We start from the raw sequence: 13723 nt of genomic DNA, 5'->3' as shown, positions 1-13723 counted from the left end.
AACACAACATTGTGAATAATTTTTTTCTGATAATCTTATTCATAATAATTCTGCCCTATAAATAATAGAGCTTACAAGATTAAATCGAAAATCAAATCCCTAAGAATCCTATAGATTTGGATAATTCCACAACTTTTTTTTGTCAAATGAAAGATAGCTTATACTCCTAAAATTAAAAAAATCAAATCCCACATAAATAGAAGATCCACCCTAACTATGGAATGATATTATTATTCAAAAAAGATAAGATAATAAACCCTATTTCTAAATTAAAGACGATAGCAGAATAATTCATTGGGTATGTAAAAGGCCCGTGACAATCACAAACATATATTTTCATGAACAGCATATTTTCGAACAAGCTGTCTGTTAAGTTAATTCTAACACAAGTATAAGTATCTACCAGACAACTCGACATCATTGAAGGAAACTAACCGCAGAAGGAAGTTGACTGTGCATAAAAATGGGATTAGCTAGGGCCATTTCTTCCAAAGCTTTCAGCATCAAAGAAATATGGTTCTGCACAGCAACAACCTTTTCACGAATTTGTCCCTCTTCCCTAAGCTGCAATTCACGAGCTTCTTCCTTTGCAGTTTTAGTCTTCTCTGGAAAAATTACAGGACGAGGAAAAAATATACTCAACAGAAAATGTGACTAAACTGGCACAATAAGCAAGAGAGAAAAATCACTTACCAGGTTTCTTGATCGATTTTGCCAAATCCTTTTTCCCGGCACCAGAAACCTCTTTATTCTGGGTGCCCCGTCTTGTAGAGTGATTTGAGGTCACAACAATTTGATTTGTGTTTGCTTGGTCCTGAAATTATACACCTAATTGTTAGAATCTCAAATGTGAACATCAAGAATATTTTAATTTGCAACCTCACAAACTATTACCATGCCATCATCATTATCATATACTCGGAAACGGCCTTTTGCCTGTCTCACATTCTTGGAGACAACAGACTCTGCAACATAAACACCTCGTTCACTTGAAAGCATTCCATCAGGTGTACAAAAGATCTGAAATGGTATGAGAACATTAGCAAACAAAAGTTTGGTTACCAAACATCATAAACAAGAAAACGCATTTTGCAAAATGTTAAGAGAAAAGTTGGTACCAACAAGCCTTTCTCCCACTAAGAGGGGGAGGCTATAAGGATCCTCCAATGTCATTGTAGTTTATCACCTACTATATACCCATGTATGTTGAAATGAATTTTATCCTATTTTATAGTTGCTAACCAAATTACCCCATCTTTTATCTTCTCTCTGATAATATAGCATACAGATCCACATGTTTGTTTTGTGGTGATGAACTAGATTTTTAACAGTGCTTAGCTTGATTGTCACAATACATTTGTGAAGACTCTTCATCTAGGGTTCTTACTGTGTGTTTGGATGCCTAAAAAATGGAAATTGGAAATGGAATTCCATTTTAGTGTTTGACAAAAAATATAATTTTATTTGAAATTTGATAGTATAAATTTTGAATAAATGGTGATTTGAATAAAAAAAATTAAAAAAGACTTAAATTTATAAAAAAAAATTATTAGTAAAATTATTTTATTGTTCTTATAATCCCAAATCTCGTGCAGGTTCCACGAGAGAGCTATTCGGAGCAGATTTGGGTTGGTCACTGGGAACTAGGGGGCAAATTTTGTGGGGTGTTTTAGTGCATTGCGTTTGTTGGATTGTTTGGCTAGAAAGAAACAGAAGGATCTTTGAAGATGAAAAAGATTCGATTGAAGTTACTTGGGACAAGATAAAGTTGAGCGGATCAACTTGGTTACACAATATAAAAGAATTTCAACCTTTTGCTATTTCAGATTTGTATAGGGATTGGAGCTTAGCTTTGAGCTAGATTTACTTAAACCTCTTTTGAGGCACAATTTGTACTTTAATTATTTTAATTATTAATAATATTAATGTTTCTGATAAAAAAAAAAAAAAAATCTCGTGAATCCAACAAATTTTGTAAGGATTTCATTCCCATCAAATATTAATCCCATTTTGAAATCTCATTTTGCCAAACGCTAAAACGGTATTTTTAATTCCAAATCCGGTCAAATTCCATGGTTCCAAACATACTGTTAGTTCCAAGAGTTTCTAAAGCCACATTCCCTCGAAATTCCATGAGTCATAGCTCTGAATTTTGCTCGACCACAGCTCCTTGACACCTATGTTTGTTTTTTATGCTTCCAAGTACCAAGTTTGTCCATATGAAGCTATTGTATCTTGATGTTGTATTTACGATCTGTTATTGAGCTTGGCCAATACGATACAAATCAATAAATATCTCTATCTTCCAGCATGTGTTCTTACTAAAGAACAAGCCTTTATGTGGACTAATTTTGCAATACCAAAGGATTCAATAAATATCTTTTTGTGACATGTCTGGGCTGAAGACCAATTTGGAAAAGAGCGCTTTTCTAGGGGTTACTTGTGATGAAAAGACAGTGAAAAGACTAGAAAGTGAGATTGGGTGTGTGAAGGAATCTTGGCCCTTTAAATATTTGGGAGTTCCCTTAAGTGAGAATCCTATAAAAGTTTCCTTTCGGGAACCAGTCTTGTTCAAGATGACTAAGAAACTAGCGAGTTTGAAGAAATCCAGAGAAGGGAGATTGACACTCATTTCAGCAGTCTTGGATGCTTTACCATTGTAATATATGTCATTGTTCAGATTTCTTATGAGAGATTTCTTATGGGATGGACCAGATGGGAATCACCATAATCATCTGATTGCTTGAGAACAAGTTTGTCGGCCTAAGGATAGGAGGGGGTCTAGGTATTGGTAATATTTGTATGGGAACAGGGCGTTATGAGGCAAATGGGAGTAGAGATTTTACAATGAGGAGATTCAGTTTAGAAGAAGATAAGTAAATACGGTTAACTAGGTAATGGACGGGATGCAGGGTTGGCTTTGAACGTAACTTTTAGGATACTTTGGAAATTTGATTCTAGGATCTACCCGGCTTTTGTCCGATCAGTGAAGGTGATGGTTCTGGGAGGACAGATGGCGGGGGGAAGTTTTTTTTCAAAATCTTTTCCCGTCTCTTTTTCAACTTTCTTTGGTCCATAATCAACCGATTTCTCATTTTGTGACCTTTGGATCCATGCCCAATACTTAAACTCTTTCTTGCAGTGTTCTAAATGGCGGTCGAGGCGGAGGCCTAGGCGGGAGGTAGCCATCGACCACACAATCTTAGCCTTGGGCGGTTTTGTAGGCAGTCAACCGCCCGCCACCGCCTATCGCCAATTACAACACTGCTTTCTAGGAAGTTGGAATCTTCACTTTCGGAGGAATATCAAGGAGAAGGTGAGTGATTTGAGCTTATTGCTTGACTTACGTAAGGTGGTTAGGTCATGCGACGGAGTTGCAGATGGGAGAAAGTGGGTTTGGGAGTCATCAGGTCAATTTAATGTTAAATTTTTCTTCGAGTCATTCTTTGATAATAGCAATCACCCACCATTTCCACTGTGTCGAACCATGTGGAAAGCTTCTACCCTTTCCAAGGTTCAAGTGTTCACATGGCCAGCTGGGTTTGCAAGGAATGTTACTATCAGGTGCCCACGGAAATTTATTTCTAGATCTTACTCGGCTTTTCACCAATTAGTGAGGACGGTGGTTAAAGGGGGTACCAAGGTCAGGTTTTGGGAGGATAGGTGGGGGGGGGGGGGGGGGGTTTCTTCCCTTCGTGATTTGTACCCATCTTTATTTCAGATCTCATCAGTCCACAATATGCCTATTTATTATTTTGCATGTTCGAAGGGTTCTGAGGGACGAGGAATTAGATGAGTTGAGCGTTTTGTTATGTAGATTAGATAGGGTAAGGTTGATTGAAGGGGTAGACGATATCAGAGTGTGGGATGGGGATCCTTCAGGTTTCTTTTCATTTAAGTCCTTCGAGTCATTCTTTTCGAGTAGTAGCTTTCCCGTTTTTTCCTTTTTCAATGTTATCTGGAAGGTTCCGGTCCCAACGAAGGTTCAAGTATTTTCGTGGACTGTGGTGTTGGGCAAGTAGCCGACTTCGGAGATGATGCAAAAGAGGTGGCCCACATGTGCTTTGTGCCCAAAATGCTTTGTGTTGTGTCGGAAAGACATGGAGAAGAAGGACCACATGTTGATTCATTGAACTTTTACGAGTTGGTTGTGGGCGTTGTGGGCTTGAGCTTTGGCACAGATGAGGTTGGTTTTGGGTGGTTCCAAGATCATCGCAAGAATTATTCGGTACAGATCTTGGACATCTTCTTGGCAAAAAAGCAGAATTTTTTGGATAGTGGTGGTTCATGGCATATGTTGGTCCGCGTGGTTGGGGAGGAATAGAAGAATTTTCGACAACATAGAATTTCGATTGACGAGTGTGGGGAAAAGATCAAAATTCAAATATCTATTTAGCTTGGGTCTCATGTAGAGTTTGAGAATGTCTCGATCTCAGATTTATTCAGAGATTGGGCTTTTGTCTATTGTTGATATGAGTAGGGTCATGCTTAAACTTTTGTTGTTAGCGGATCACTCGTCCGCGTATTGTAATTAATAGTTTTCCTGTAATTAATATAATATTGTATTTTATCCAAAAAAAAAAGTCTTCACATGGCCAGCTGTATTTGGAAAATCACCGACGTGTGATTTGATGCAAAGGAGAAACAATTTATGTTCTCTATGTCCAAGCCGGTGTGTGCTTTGCCAACAACAGGCATAGACTCAGGATCACTTACTTATTCATTCCCATTTAAGTACAATATTTGATCTAAAGCTTTAGAGGAGATGTGTTTGGTTTGGGTACTTTCGTGATCAACTTGGAATTTATTAGCAGCGGATTTTCGGCGCAGTCCGAGAGGAGAGGTAGTATTTTTTGGGATATGGTTGTTAATTGTTTATGTCGGTTGGTTTGGTTAGAAAGGAATAGAAGGATTTTGACGATCTAGAACACTCGCTTGAAGAATTTTGGGATAAGATCAAGTTTAGAGTCACGGAGTTTGAAGAATGCAGAGTAAATCATTTTCCATGTCAGATCTATATAGGAGTTGGAGTTTTGTATTTTGAAAGCAGCTTTTGAGCCTTAATGCGTGGATCTCTGGTCCACTTTTTGTTATTATACTATTCTATTAACATATTGTTTCCTGTCAAAAGCAAAAAAACAGACTGCCTGCCAGAATAGTAAAAAGAAAAAGAAAAATAAGGGCTGCCGCAACCCTGAATGCTATTGTGAAACTGAAAAGTAAAAACAAAACATGGATGCAAGCGAAATTAATAACACTTTGTAGGTTTACGATTAGGTTTCTAAAAAAAATTATAAAGCAATTGGTCTGTTTTAATGAGTTCTGCAAAAGGCACACGCCTTATGCAAGGGCTGGCACCTAGGCCCAGCTAGGTGCTCGCCTTTTACAACTACCTAATCACCCAAAACAAATTTGAAATATTATTTTGCATTATCTGTTTTAAAATCTAGGATTTTTGTTTCAAATTTGTGCTTGGACCACAGCAATGAAATCTTTTGAAGATTTGGCCAACTTCAGACTTTTTTTCATGAGAAATATCCAGGTGATTCTCGTGTGATCATCAACAGAAGATACAAATCAGATATGGCTTTCAGTCACTCTGTGAGGGCAGTGGTTCTAGGAGGAAATAGATTTCGATTCTGGGAAGATTGTTGGGTGGGGAATTCTAGTTTTAAGGACCTCTTTCCTAATCTCTTTCAGATATCTAGGGAGCACAATAGGCAGATTTCTTTTTTCGTCTGTCGAGACTCGTCTTTTTCCTCTAACTCTTTGACCTGGAACTTGCATCTTAGACGCGATTTGAGGGATGCTGAATTGAGCCAGCTAGGTAACCTGCTGGAAGTTTTGAGGGGGGCGAACTTAGTAGAGGGAGCGGAGGATGTGAGGAAATGGGTTTGGGACAGTTCCGGAGTCTTTTCGGTAAAGTCCTTCTTCGAGTCTTTCTTTCCAGAGGAGCGTTTCCCAAGCTTCCCTCTTTTCTACCCAATCTGGAAAGCCACCATTCCGACAAAGGTTCAGGTTTTCTCATGGACAGCTGCGTTGGAAAGATTGCCTACCTGCGACTTGATTCAAAAGAGGCTCCCAAACATGTCCCTTAGCCCAAACAGGTGTGTGCTATGCAAGCAGGGAGGAGAAACTCAAGATCACATGATTATTCATTGCCCGTATTCAGGGAACTTGTGGAACCTGGTCCTCAAGGAATTGGGATTATCTTGGGTAATCCCGAAAACAACGAAAGATCTTTTTGCCATTGCCACTGATCTAGGAGGTTTGCTAGGTGAAAAAGGGAGAGTTCTTTGGCTAGTAGTGGTTCATTGCGTGTGTTGGTCGATATGGTTGGAGAGGAACGGAAGAGTTTTTGAAGATAGTGAAGAATCAGAGAAGGAAACTTGGGATAAAATCAAACTGAGAGTTGCCACGTGGGCTCTCAAGGGTTCTAACTTTAAATCTTTGTCTATGTTAGACTTGTATAGGGATTGGAAATTGGCTTTGATCTAGATTGTTAGAGGCCCTTTTTGGCTTTGAATATAGCTAGCTAGCGTGGATCGCTGGTCCACTTTTTGTAATCTATCATTTTCATTTATATATAATACATATGTTTCCTATCAAAAAAAAAAAAGGTCCATCTAAGAATTATATTTACAAGTCAAGACTATTAATTGTGCCCATGAAAATGGCCATTCACAAAGAACAAAAAAAATATAAGGATTCAGGTAATACGACAATTAATTTAGGGAGAACATGCCAAATTTATTAGCCACTTCTCATAGAAAAAAATAACCCTTTCATGAGCAAAGGCAAACACTCCGAATGTAAACTGGGATGAGTTAGGAGGGGATGAGTTAGCAGGTTTGAAGGTTTTATGTGGTCCTAATTGGTGCGTAGGAGGGGACTTTAACGTGGTGAGATCTTTGAGTGAAAAATTGAACAGCGGTACTATGACCAGCAGCATGAGAAGTTTTGACTCTTTAATCATAGAGCTAGAATTGTGTGATCCCCCGCTTTTGAACGGTAAATTCACTTGGTCCAACATGCGAGCATCCCCTATTTGTTGTAGGCTGGATAGATTTCTATTCTCTGGAGGCTGGAGAGATATGTTCAAGTTTAGTAGACAGACGATTTTGCCGAGATTAACTTCAAATAATAACCCTGTCATTCTGGACACAACACAGGGGGAGTGGGGCCAACACCTTTCAGGTTCGAAAACATGTGGTTAAAACATAAGAATTTCAGAGATGAATTCTCTAAGGGTGGGTGAGTTCAAATTTGCGGGGTTGGGAGGGATACAAATTTATGAAAAAGCTGAAGGATATAAAATCGGACGTTAGAAAGTGGAATTCAACAATAAAGGAAATTAAGGAATTCATTGCGTGTGTTGGTCGCTATGGCTGGAGAGAAACAGAAGAATTTTTGAAGATAGTGAAGAAACAGTAAAGGAAATTTGGGACAAGATCAAATTGAGAGTTTCCATGTGGGCTCACAAGGGTTCTAACTTTCAATCTTTTTTTTTTTATAGGAAACATATGTATTATATATAAATGAAAATGATAGATTACAAAAAGTGGACCAGCGATCCACGCTAGCTAGCTATATTCAAAGCCAAAAAGGGCTTCTAACAATCTAGATCAAAGCCAATTGGCTTTGATTTAGATTGATAGCTGCCTTTGTTGGCATTGGAAAATAGTTAGCTGTTGTGGACCACTGGTCCACTTTTTGTAATCTAGTAATCTCATTTTATCTATAATATTTTATCTTCCTATCATCAAAAAAATAAAAAAGTGGAATTCAGAAAAGTTCGGGAACCTTGATGCGAGAAAAAAGGAGCTGGAGAATAAGATTCTTGAGTTGGACGTTCAGGAGAGCGAGGGTCGGTGGGTAGACAGCATGGTGCTAGAGAGAAGGGCTATTAGAAGCGAGCTAGAAGAGATAGTATGCAGAAACGCTCAAAAAGAACAACAGAAAGCAAAAGTTAAATGGTTGAAGGAGGGGGATTGTAACACGAAATTCTTTCACTCGTTACTTAGCCAAAGAAGGGGTAGATCAAGGATTGAGAAATTGGAAATGGAAGATGGGAGTTTTTGCACGGACAGCGAGCATATCAAGGCGCAATTGATTGAATTTTACCGAAAGTTTTTTAGCAAATCGGGCAGTCGGGCCTTTGGCATAGAAGGTGTGGAATGGAGTCCTATTGACCGTGACGAAATGGTTCAGCTTGAGCTTCCTTTTTCGGAGAATGAAATCAAAAAAGCAGTGTTTGAGTCTGATGGATCAAAATCTCCGGGAGCTGATGGGTTTTCGTTACAAATCTACCAGGAGTGTTGGCACGTCATTAAAGGGGATTTGGTGAAGGTTTTTGCGGAATTTTATGAAAAAGAGATTGTTAATGGAGTGACTAATGAAACATATATTTGTTTAATTCCGAAAAAGAAAGATTCATTGCGTATTAAGGATTTTAGGCCTATAAGTTTAGTAACCAGCTTGTACAAGATTTTGGCTAAAGTATTGGCTTCGCGTTTGAAGAAAGTAATAGGTACTACGATTGCGGATTTGCAAAGAGCTTTTATTGAAGGACGACAGATCCTCGATTGTAGCCTCATAGCCAATGAGATGGTAGAAGATTTTAGATTGAAAAAGAAGAAAGGATGGGTTTTCAAGGCAGATTTTGAGAAAGCTTACGATAATGTGGATTTCCGATTTTTGGACTTTGTTCTCATGAAGAAGGGCTTCGGAGACAGGTGGAGGAGATGGATCAGGGGCTGTCTCGACAATGTTAGCTACTCGATTATAATTAATGGCAGGCCGTGTGGAAAAATCAAAGGCGAAAAGGGCTTGAGGCAGGGTGACTCTTTATCTCCTTTCCTTTTTAATTTGGTGGCGGATGTTTTGGCTAGGTTGGTGGATAAGGCGAAATCCAAGAACTTTATTCAAGGGTGGGTCATAGGAAAAGTTAGTGTAGAGGTTTCTCACTTACAATTTGCAGACGACACTATATTTTTTTGTAAAGGATGAACACTTGAGATTTTTGAAGGACGTTCTGAATACTTTTTGTGACATGTCAGGGCTAAAGATCAATTTAGAAAAGAGTGTTTTATTGAGCATTAACTACGAAGCAGAAGTGGAGGTGGAGATGGCCAGGGAGTTTGGATGCGGGCTGGAGTCCTGGCCAATCCAATACTTGGAGGTTCCTCTGGGAGGAAATCCAATCAAGGCATCTTTTTGGGAACCGGTGTTATTTAGGATGTCAAAAAAGCTAGCGAGTTGGAAGAAATCTTTCCTTTCGAGAGGGGGAAGACTTACACTGATTTCGGCAGTTATGAACGTCATACCGTTGTATTATTTGTCGCTTTTCAGAATACCTAAAGGGATGGCGGCATCCATGGAGAAGTTAATGAGGAATTTTTTGTGGGACGGGCCGGATGGGGATAAGCACTGTCATTGGGTAGCTTGGGATAAGGTTATCATTGCAAAGAATAGGGGAGGACTGGGGATTGGCAATATCGGTCTGCGGAACAAGGCCTTGTTGGGAAAATGGTGGTGGCGTTTCTCTAAGGAGGGAAACACGTTGTGGAGTAGAATTGTTATTAGCAAATACGGCATGCAAGAGAATGGCTGGGACGCGGGATTGGCAAGAAATAGCACGTTTCGTAGCCCATGGAAGTTCATCTCTAGGATTTATCCGGTTTTTTTACAATCACAGAGGTTTGTAGTCAAGGGGGGAGATAGAGTTAGATTTTGGGAGGATTCTTGGGTGGGGTGCTGCTCTTTTAAAATACTTTTCCCAGTGCTTTTCCAAATTTCCAGAGCTCATAATAAGCCTATCTCACACTTCCTTTCTAGAGAATCTTTTTCACCCATTAATTCGTCCTCTTGGAATTTGCATTTTCGTCGCAATCTCAGAGATGAGGAGATGGGTGATTTAATCAATTGGTTGGAAGGTTTGGGTAGGGTTAGTCTTAGGGAGGGAGGAGAGGATATTAGGTGTTGGAAATGGGATGTCCTTTGGTGAGTTTTCAGTGAAATCTTTCTTTCATTCTTTTTCTCCGGAAACTCGGTTCCCAAAATTTGATCTTCTTCAATCGATATGGAAAGATCTGATTCCTTCAAAGGTAAAGGTGTTCTCTTGGGCTGCAATTCTGGGAAGGATACCGACTTGTGAAATGATCCAAAAGAGGTTCCCAAAATGTTTTCTTAATCGGAATTGGTGTGTGCTTTGCAAGCAAGAGGGTGAGTGTCAGGATCATATGTTGGTGCATTGTCCATTCGTATCATCCTTATGGTGGTTAGCGTTGAAGGATTTGGGATTGTCATGGGTGACTCCGAAGACTACGAAGAATTCTTCGCAGCAGATTTGGGGAGCTACCTGGGCAAAAGGGGGAGAATTCTTTGGGCAGCCATAACTCATTGCATTTGCTGGTTCGTTTGGCTAGAAAGAAATAGGAGGATTTTTTAGGAAGAAGAGGTTTCGAGGGAAGAGATTTGGGATAAGATTAAGTTGAGAGTAGCAGCTTGGTTACATAATTCACCTCTCTTCGAATCGTTTTCATTTTCAGAGTTGTATAGGGATTGGAGTTTGGTTTTCAAATAGTACTTTCCTAGATCTTGTTTAGTGAATATAGTGGACCACTGGTCCACCTTCCTATGTAACTATTACTAAGTTTTAATATTATATATGTTTCTTATCAAAAAGAAAAAAGAATGTAAACTGAGCGAATCTATGGCGTATAAATTCTGAGTGCAACTATATGGATACAAACAATCAAACAAGCATTATCATAAATATAATGTACAATAAAGAAGAAATAAGTTTCAAGAACCTGTTACATACCAGTAGCAAAGGGGCTTTTTAGATGATAGCAACAAAGAGATAAAAATTATGTTAAGAAAATGACCTGAATATCAATTTCTGAAAGAGTGTTGTGTGTACGAAGATCCGGGAGATCGATAAAGTGCTGCCAAACGGGTAACACGGTAACACATAAAAAATCGTAAAACGGATGTTCATGAAAGATTATTGCAGAATTGAAAAAATTGAGTTAACCTTTTCAAACTGTGCATAGGTATCTCCCGGTATAATGGACATCAACGTTGACAACGAATTTATAGCCCCTTCTTGATCAAGATAATTTGGGCTCATCAATCCCGTTGAACCAAATAAGCCCTTCCAAACCCAAACGATATTAGAACAAAGTCAATAAGAATAAAAAAAAAATCTAAGCAAAATATTTGAAGTATGTGTCTTCATTGATCAGAAAGAAAAAGTTCATGATAGGTTTTAAATTATGATAAGGCATTTAATATCATTTGGTGCATGATGGTTTATTCATCATTGATGACATGAACATTAACTTCCATTGAATGAGTAAATAAACATGCAGCAATACAAGTATGCTGGTTGAAATGATGAAGACTCTTTTGAAGATCTTTGGGACAAGACAAAATTTAGGGTTCCATATTGCACTTCGAAGATTGCTGATTTCCAAATTTTTGCAGTTACCGATTTGTATAGGGATTGGAGTTTAATACTATGTTAATTTGACTCTGGTTTTTACCTTATCTTGCGTGGACCTTTGGTCCGCTTATTGTAATTATCCTTCTTTTTTTAATATAATAAAATATCGTTTCCGATCACAAAAAGGCGTACATGAAAAATAAGTCAACTGAAAAATAATTCAAAATGTAAACAGCAATAAACAACAAAGTGGAACACTCAACTGAAAAGACAAACAGTTGGGTCCTTATTAAGTACATCAGCCACTTAAACCAACTTTTGAGAATAGTTCCAAACGATAGTTATTTTTTTTTTTTTATAAGAAACATATTTAATATTAAAATTTAATAATAGTTACATAGGAAGGTGGACCAGTGGTCCACTAAATTCACTATACAAGATCTAGGAAGGTACTAAATGAAAACCAAACTCCAGTCCCTATACAACTCTGAAACTGAAAACGACTCGAATAGAGGTGAATAATGTAACCAAGTTGCTACTCCCAACTTAATCTTGTCCCAAATCTCTTCCCTCGAAACCTCTTCTTCCTCAAAAATGATTGAAAATTTTAATTAAAAGTGATGGTTATGTCTGAAGATGTGAAAAGGAGGGGAACATATTTTTGGGAACAGAAAAGAAAAATAATTGTTAAGTGTTTGTTTTTATTTTGTCAGAAGGAAAAAGTTTGGGGAAGCCAAAGCAAACAAGGAGCAAAAGAGTATCAGACAATCTGGACAGTAAGTAGTGTTGGTAAGATGTACAAACACTCACCTTACATAACTCAGCCACATTAGCTGTAACACGACCAATCACATCAAAACCAAACTTCTGCAAACACTTTTGCACCCTCTGAAAATAAAATAATATCAGCAACATGGTTAAATATGTTTTTACATCTGTTTCATGCAAAATTAATAATAATCATGACAGTTATCGAATATATAAAACAAAATTGGCATATACTATGAAACATAAGGAAATCAGCTCAATTGCATAATTTACTTCCACCACCCATCCACCTCAATCCTCCTGATAATGCACCGACCTCAAAAATCATAACGATAGAAATTTAGTTACATTTTGACTGGCACCAAGTTAATTGCTTGTTAGTTAATATAAAATGTTGTTGAGCTCAACAAAATTAAGAAATAGAGAATATACCCTCCAAACCACATCCTTTTTTCCTGTCCCTACTAGGCAAGGATGATGTGAGCAAAACAGGAGCTGCAGGCAAGCATCTGGGCCAGCAGCAAATACTGCAGGCGCAACTGCAACTAAAACCTTCACCAAAACTTCAACTGATGGAAGGAATGGAACTTGTGAATCCACTGGATTTTCTGCTTCACTGGATATCAGATAATTTTACAAGGATCAGTGAGAGTGATTAATTTTTCATTGAACATCTATTAAAATAACCAGAAGATATCCATTCAACAAAAAAATTATTTTATAGAAAAGAGATTATATTTTTTAATTTTAATATAGAAGCCCACAGCTTGATCTTGTTCCAACACGCTTCACCCAAGTCCGCTAATCTTCAAAAACTTTCATATTCCTTTCCAATCAGACAGAACAGCAAATACAATGAACCACTACCATCCAAAGCAATCTCCCCCTCCTAACAAGGTCACGTCCTAGATCAGCAACAAATAAATCCTTCGTTGATCTCGGAGCTAACCAAACCAGCCCCGTTCCCTCAGAACTCTATGCCAAAGGCATCTCGTGAACAGGCAATGAAGAAACACTCATATAAAGCTAAAGTTTGTAAAATAAGTGGGTTCACAAAGCACAACTGTTAAACATGTAAAGAAGAAATTATGGCAAATATAAAAACTTGTAACACATTAAGATCCAACCACTTGTGAATCATAGATGGGCCCAGTAAAAATGAAAGAGACTAGAATGATCTTGAATAAGCAAAGGTGGTATTTTATTTGTAACATACGTTTTTGGGAGAATAACTTCGCAAATTTGAGATTGGTTAAGTATCAAAAATTAGAGATAGTGCTTGGATAGTATGTTTTAAAAGGTTGTGTGACTTGCAATGAAATAATACTGAGTGATGATTGTTAGGAAATTGTTAAAAGTACAATGGATTTGGAAAAATGATTTGCCATGTGGACTAGTTCCTTATGGTGGTTGCTGCTGAAGGAGGTGGGGTTGACTTGGGTGACTCCAGGCACCACGAGAGAGTTATTCGGAGCAGATTGGGGTTGGTCACTGGGAACTAGGGGG

At 38.1% G+C, this 13723-nt stretch overlaps 1 protein-coding gene across 1 annotated transcript in view; it reads right to left on the bottom strand.

Moving 5' to 3' along the window:
* The window catches only part of LOC140864011 (protein ILITYHIA), a 55697-nt gene that overhangs the window by 30866 nt on the left and 11108 nt on the right, over positions 1 to 13723 (bottom strand). Inside the window, exons 12-18 of the mRNA XM_073267874.1 lie at positions 12650 to 12833; positions 12260 to 12337; positions 11039 to 11158; positions 10890 to 10949; positions 895 to 1020; positions 694 to 814; positions 436 to 605 (exon numbers count right to left, since the gene is read on the bottom strand). Coding sequence (XP_073123975.1) covers positions 436 to 605; positions 694 to 814; positions 895 to 1020; positions 10890 to 10949; positions 11039 to 11158; positions 12260 to 12337; positions 12650 to 12833 — 859 coding nt within the window. The remainder of the gene's footprint in view (positions 1 to 435; positions 606 to 693; positions 815 to 894; positions 1021 to 10889; positions 10950 to 11038; positions 11159 to 12259; positions 12338 to 12649; positions 12834 to 13723) is intronic.

This window comes from Henckelia pumila, chromosome 4 (assembly GCF_033568475.1).
Source record: "Henckelia pumila isolate YLH828 chromosome 4, ASM3356847v2, whole genome shotgun sequence".
Lineage (NCBI taxonomy): Eukaryota > Viridiplantae > Streptophyta > Magnoliopsida > Lamiales > Gesneriaceae > Henckelia > Henckelia pumila.
This window is presented reverse-complemented; position numbering and strand designations above follow the sequence as displayed.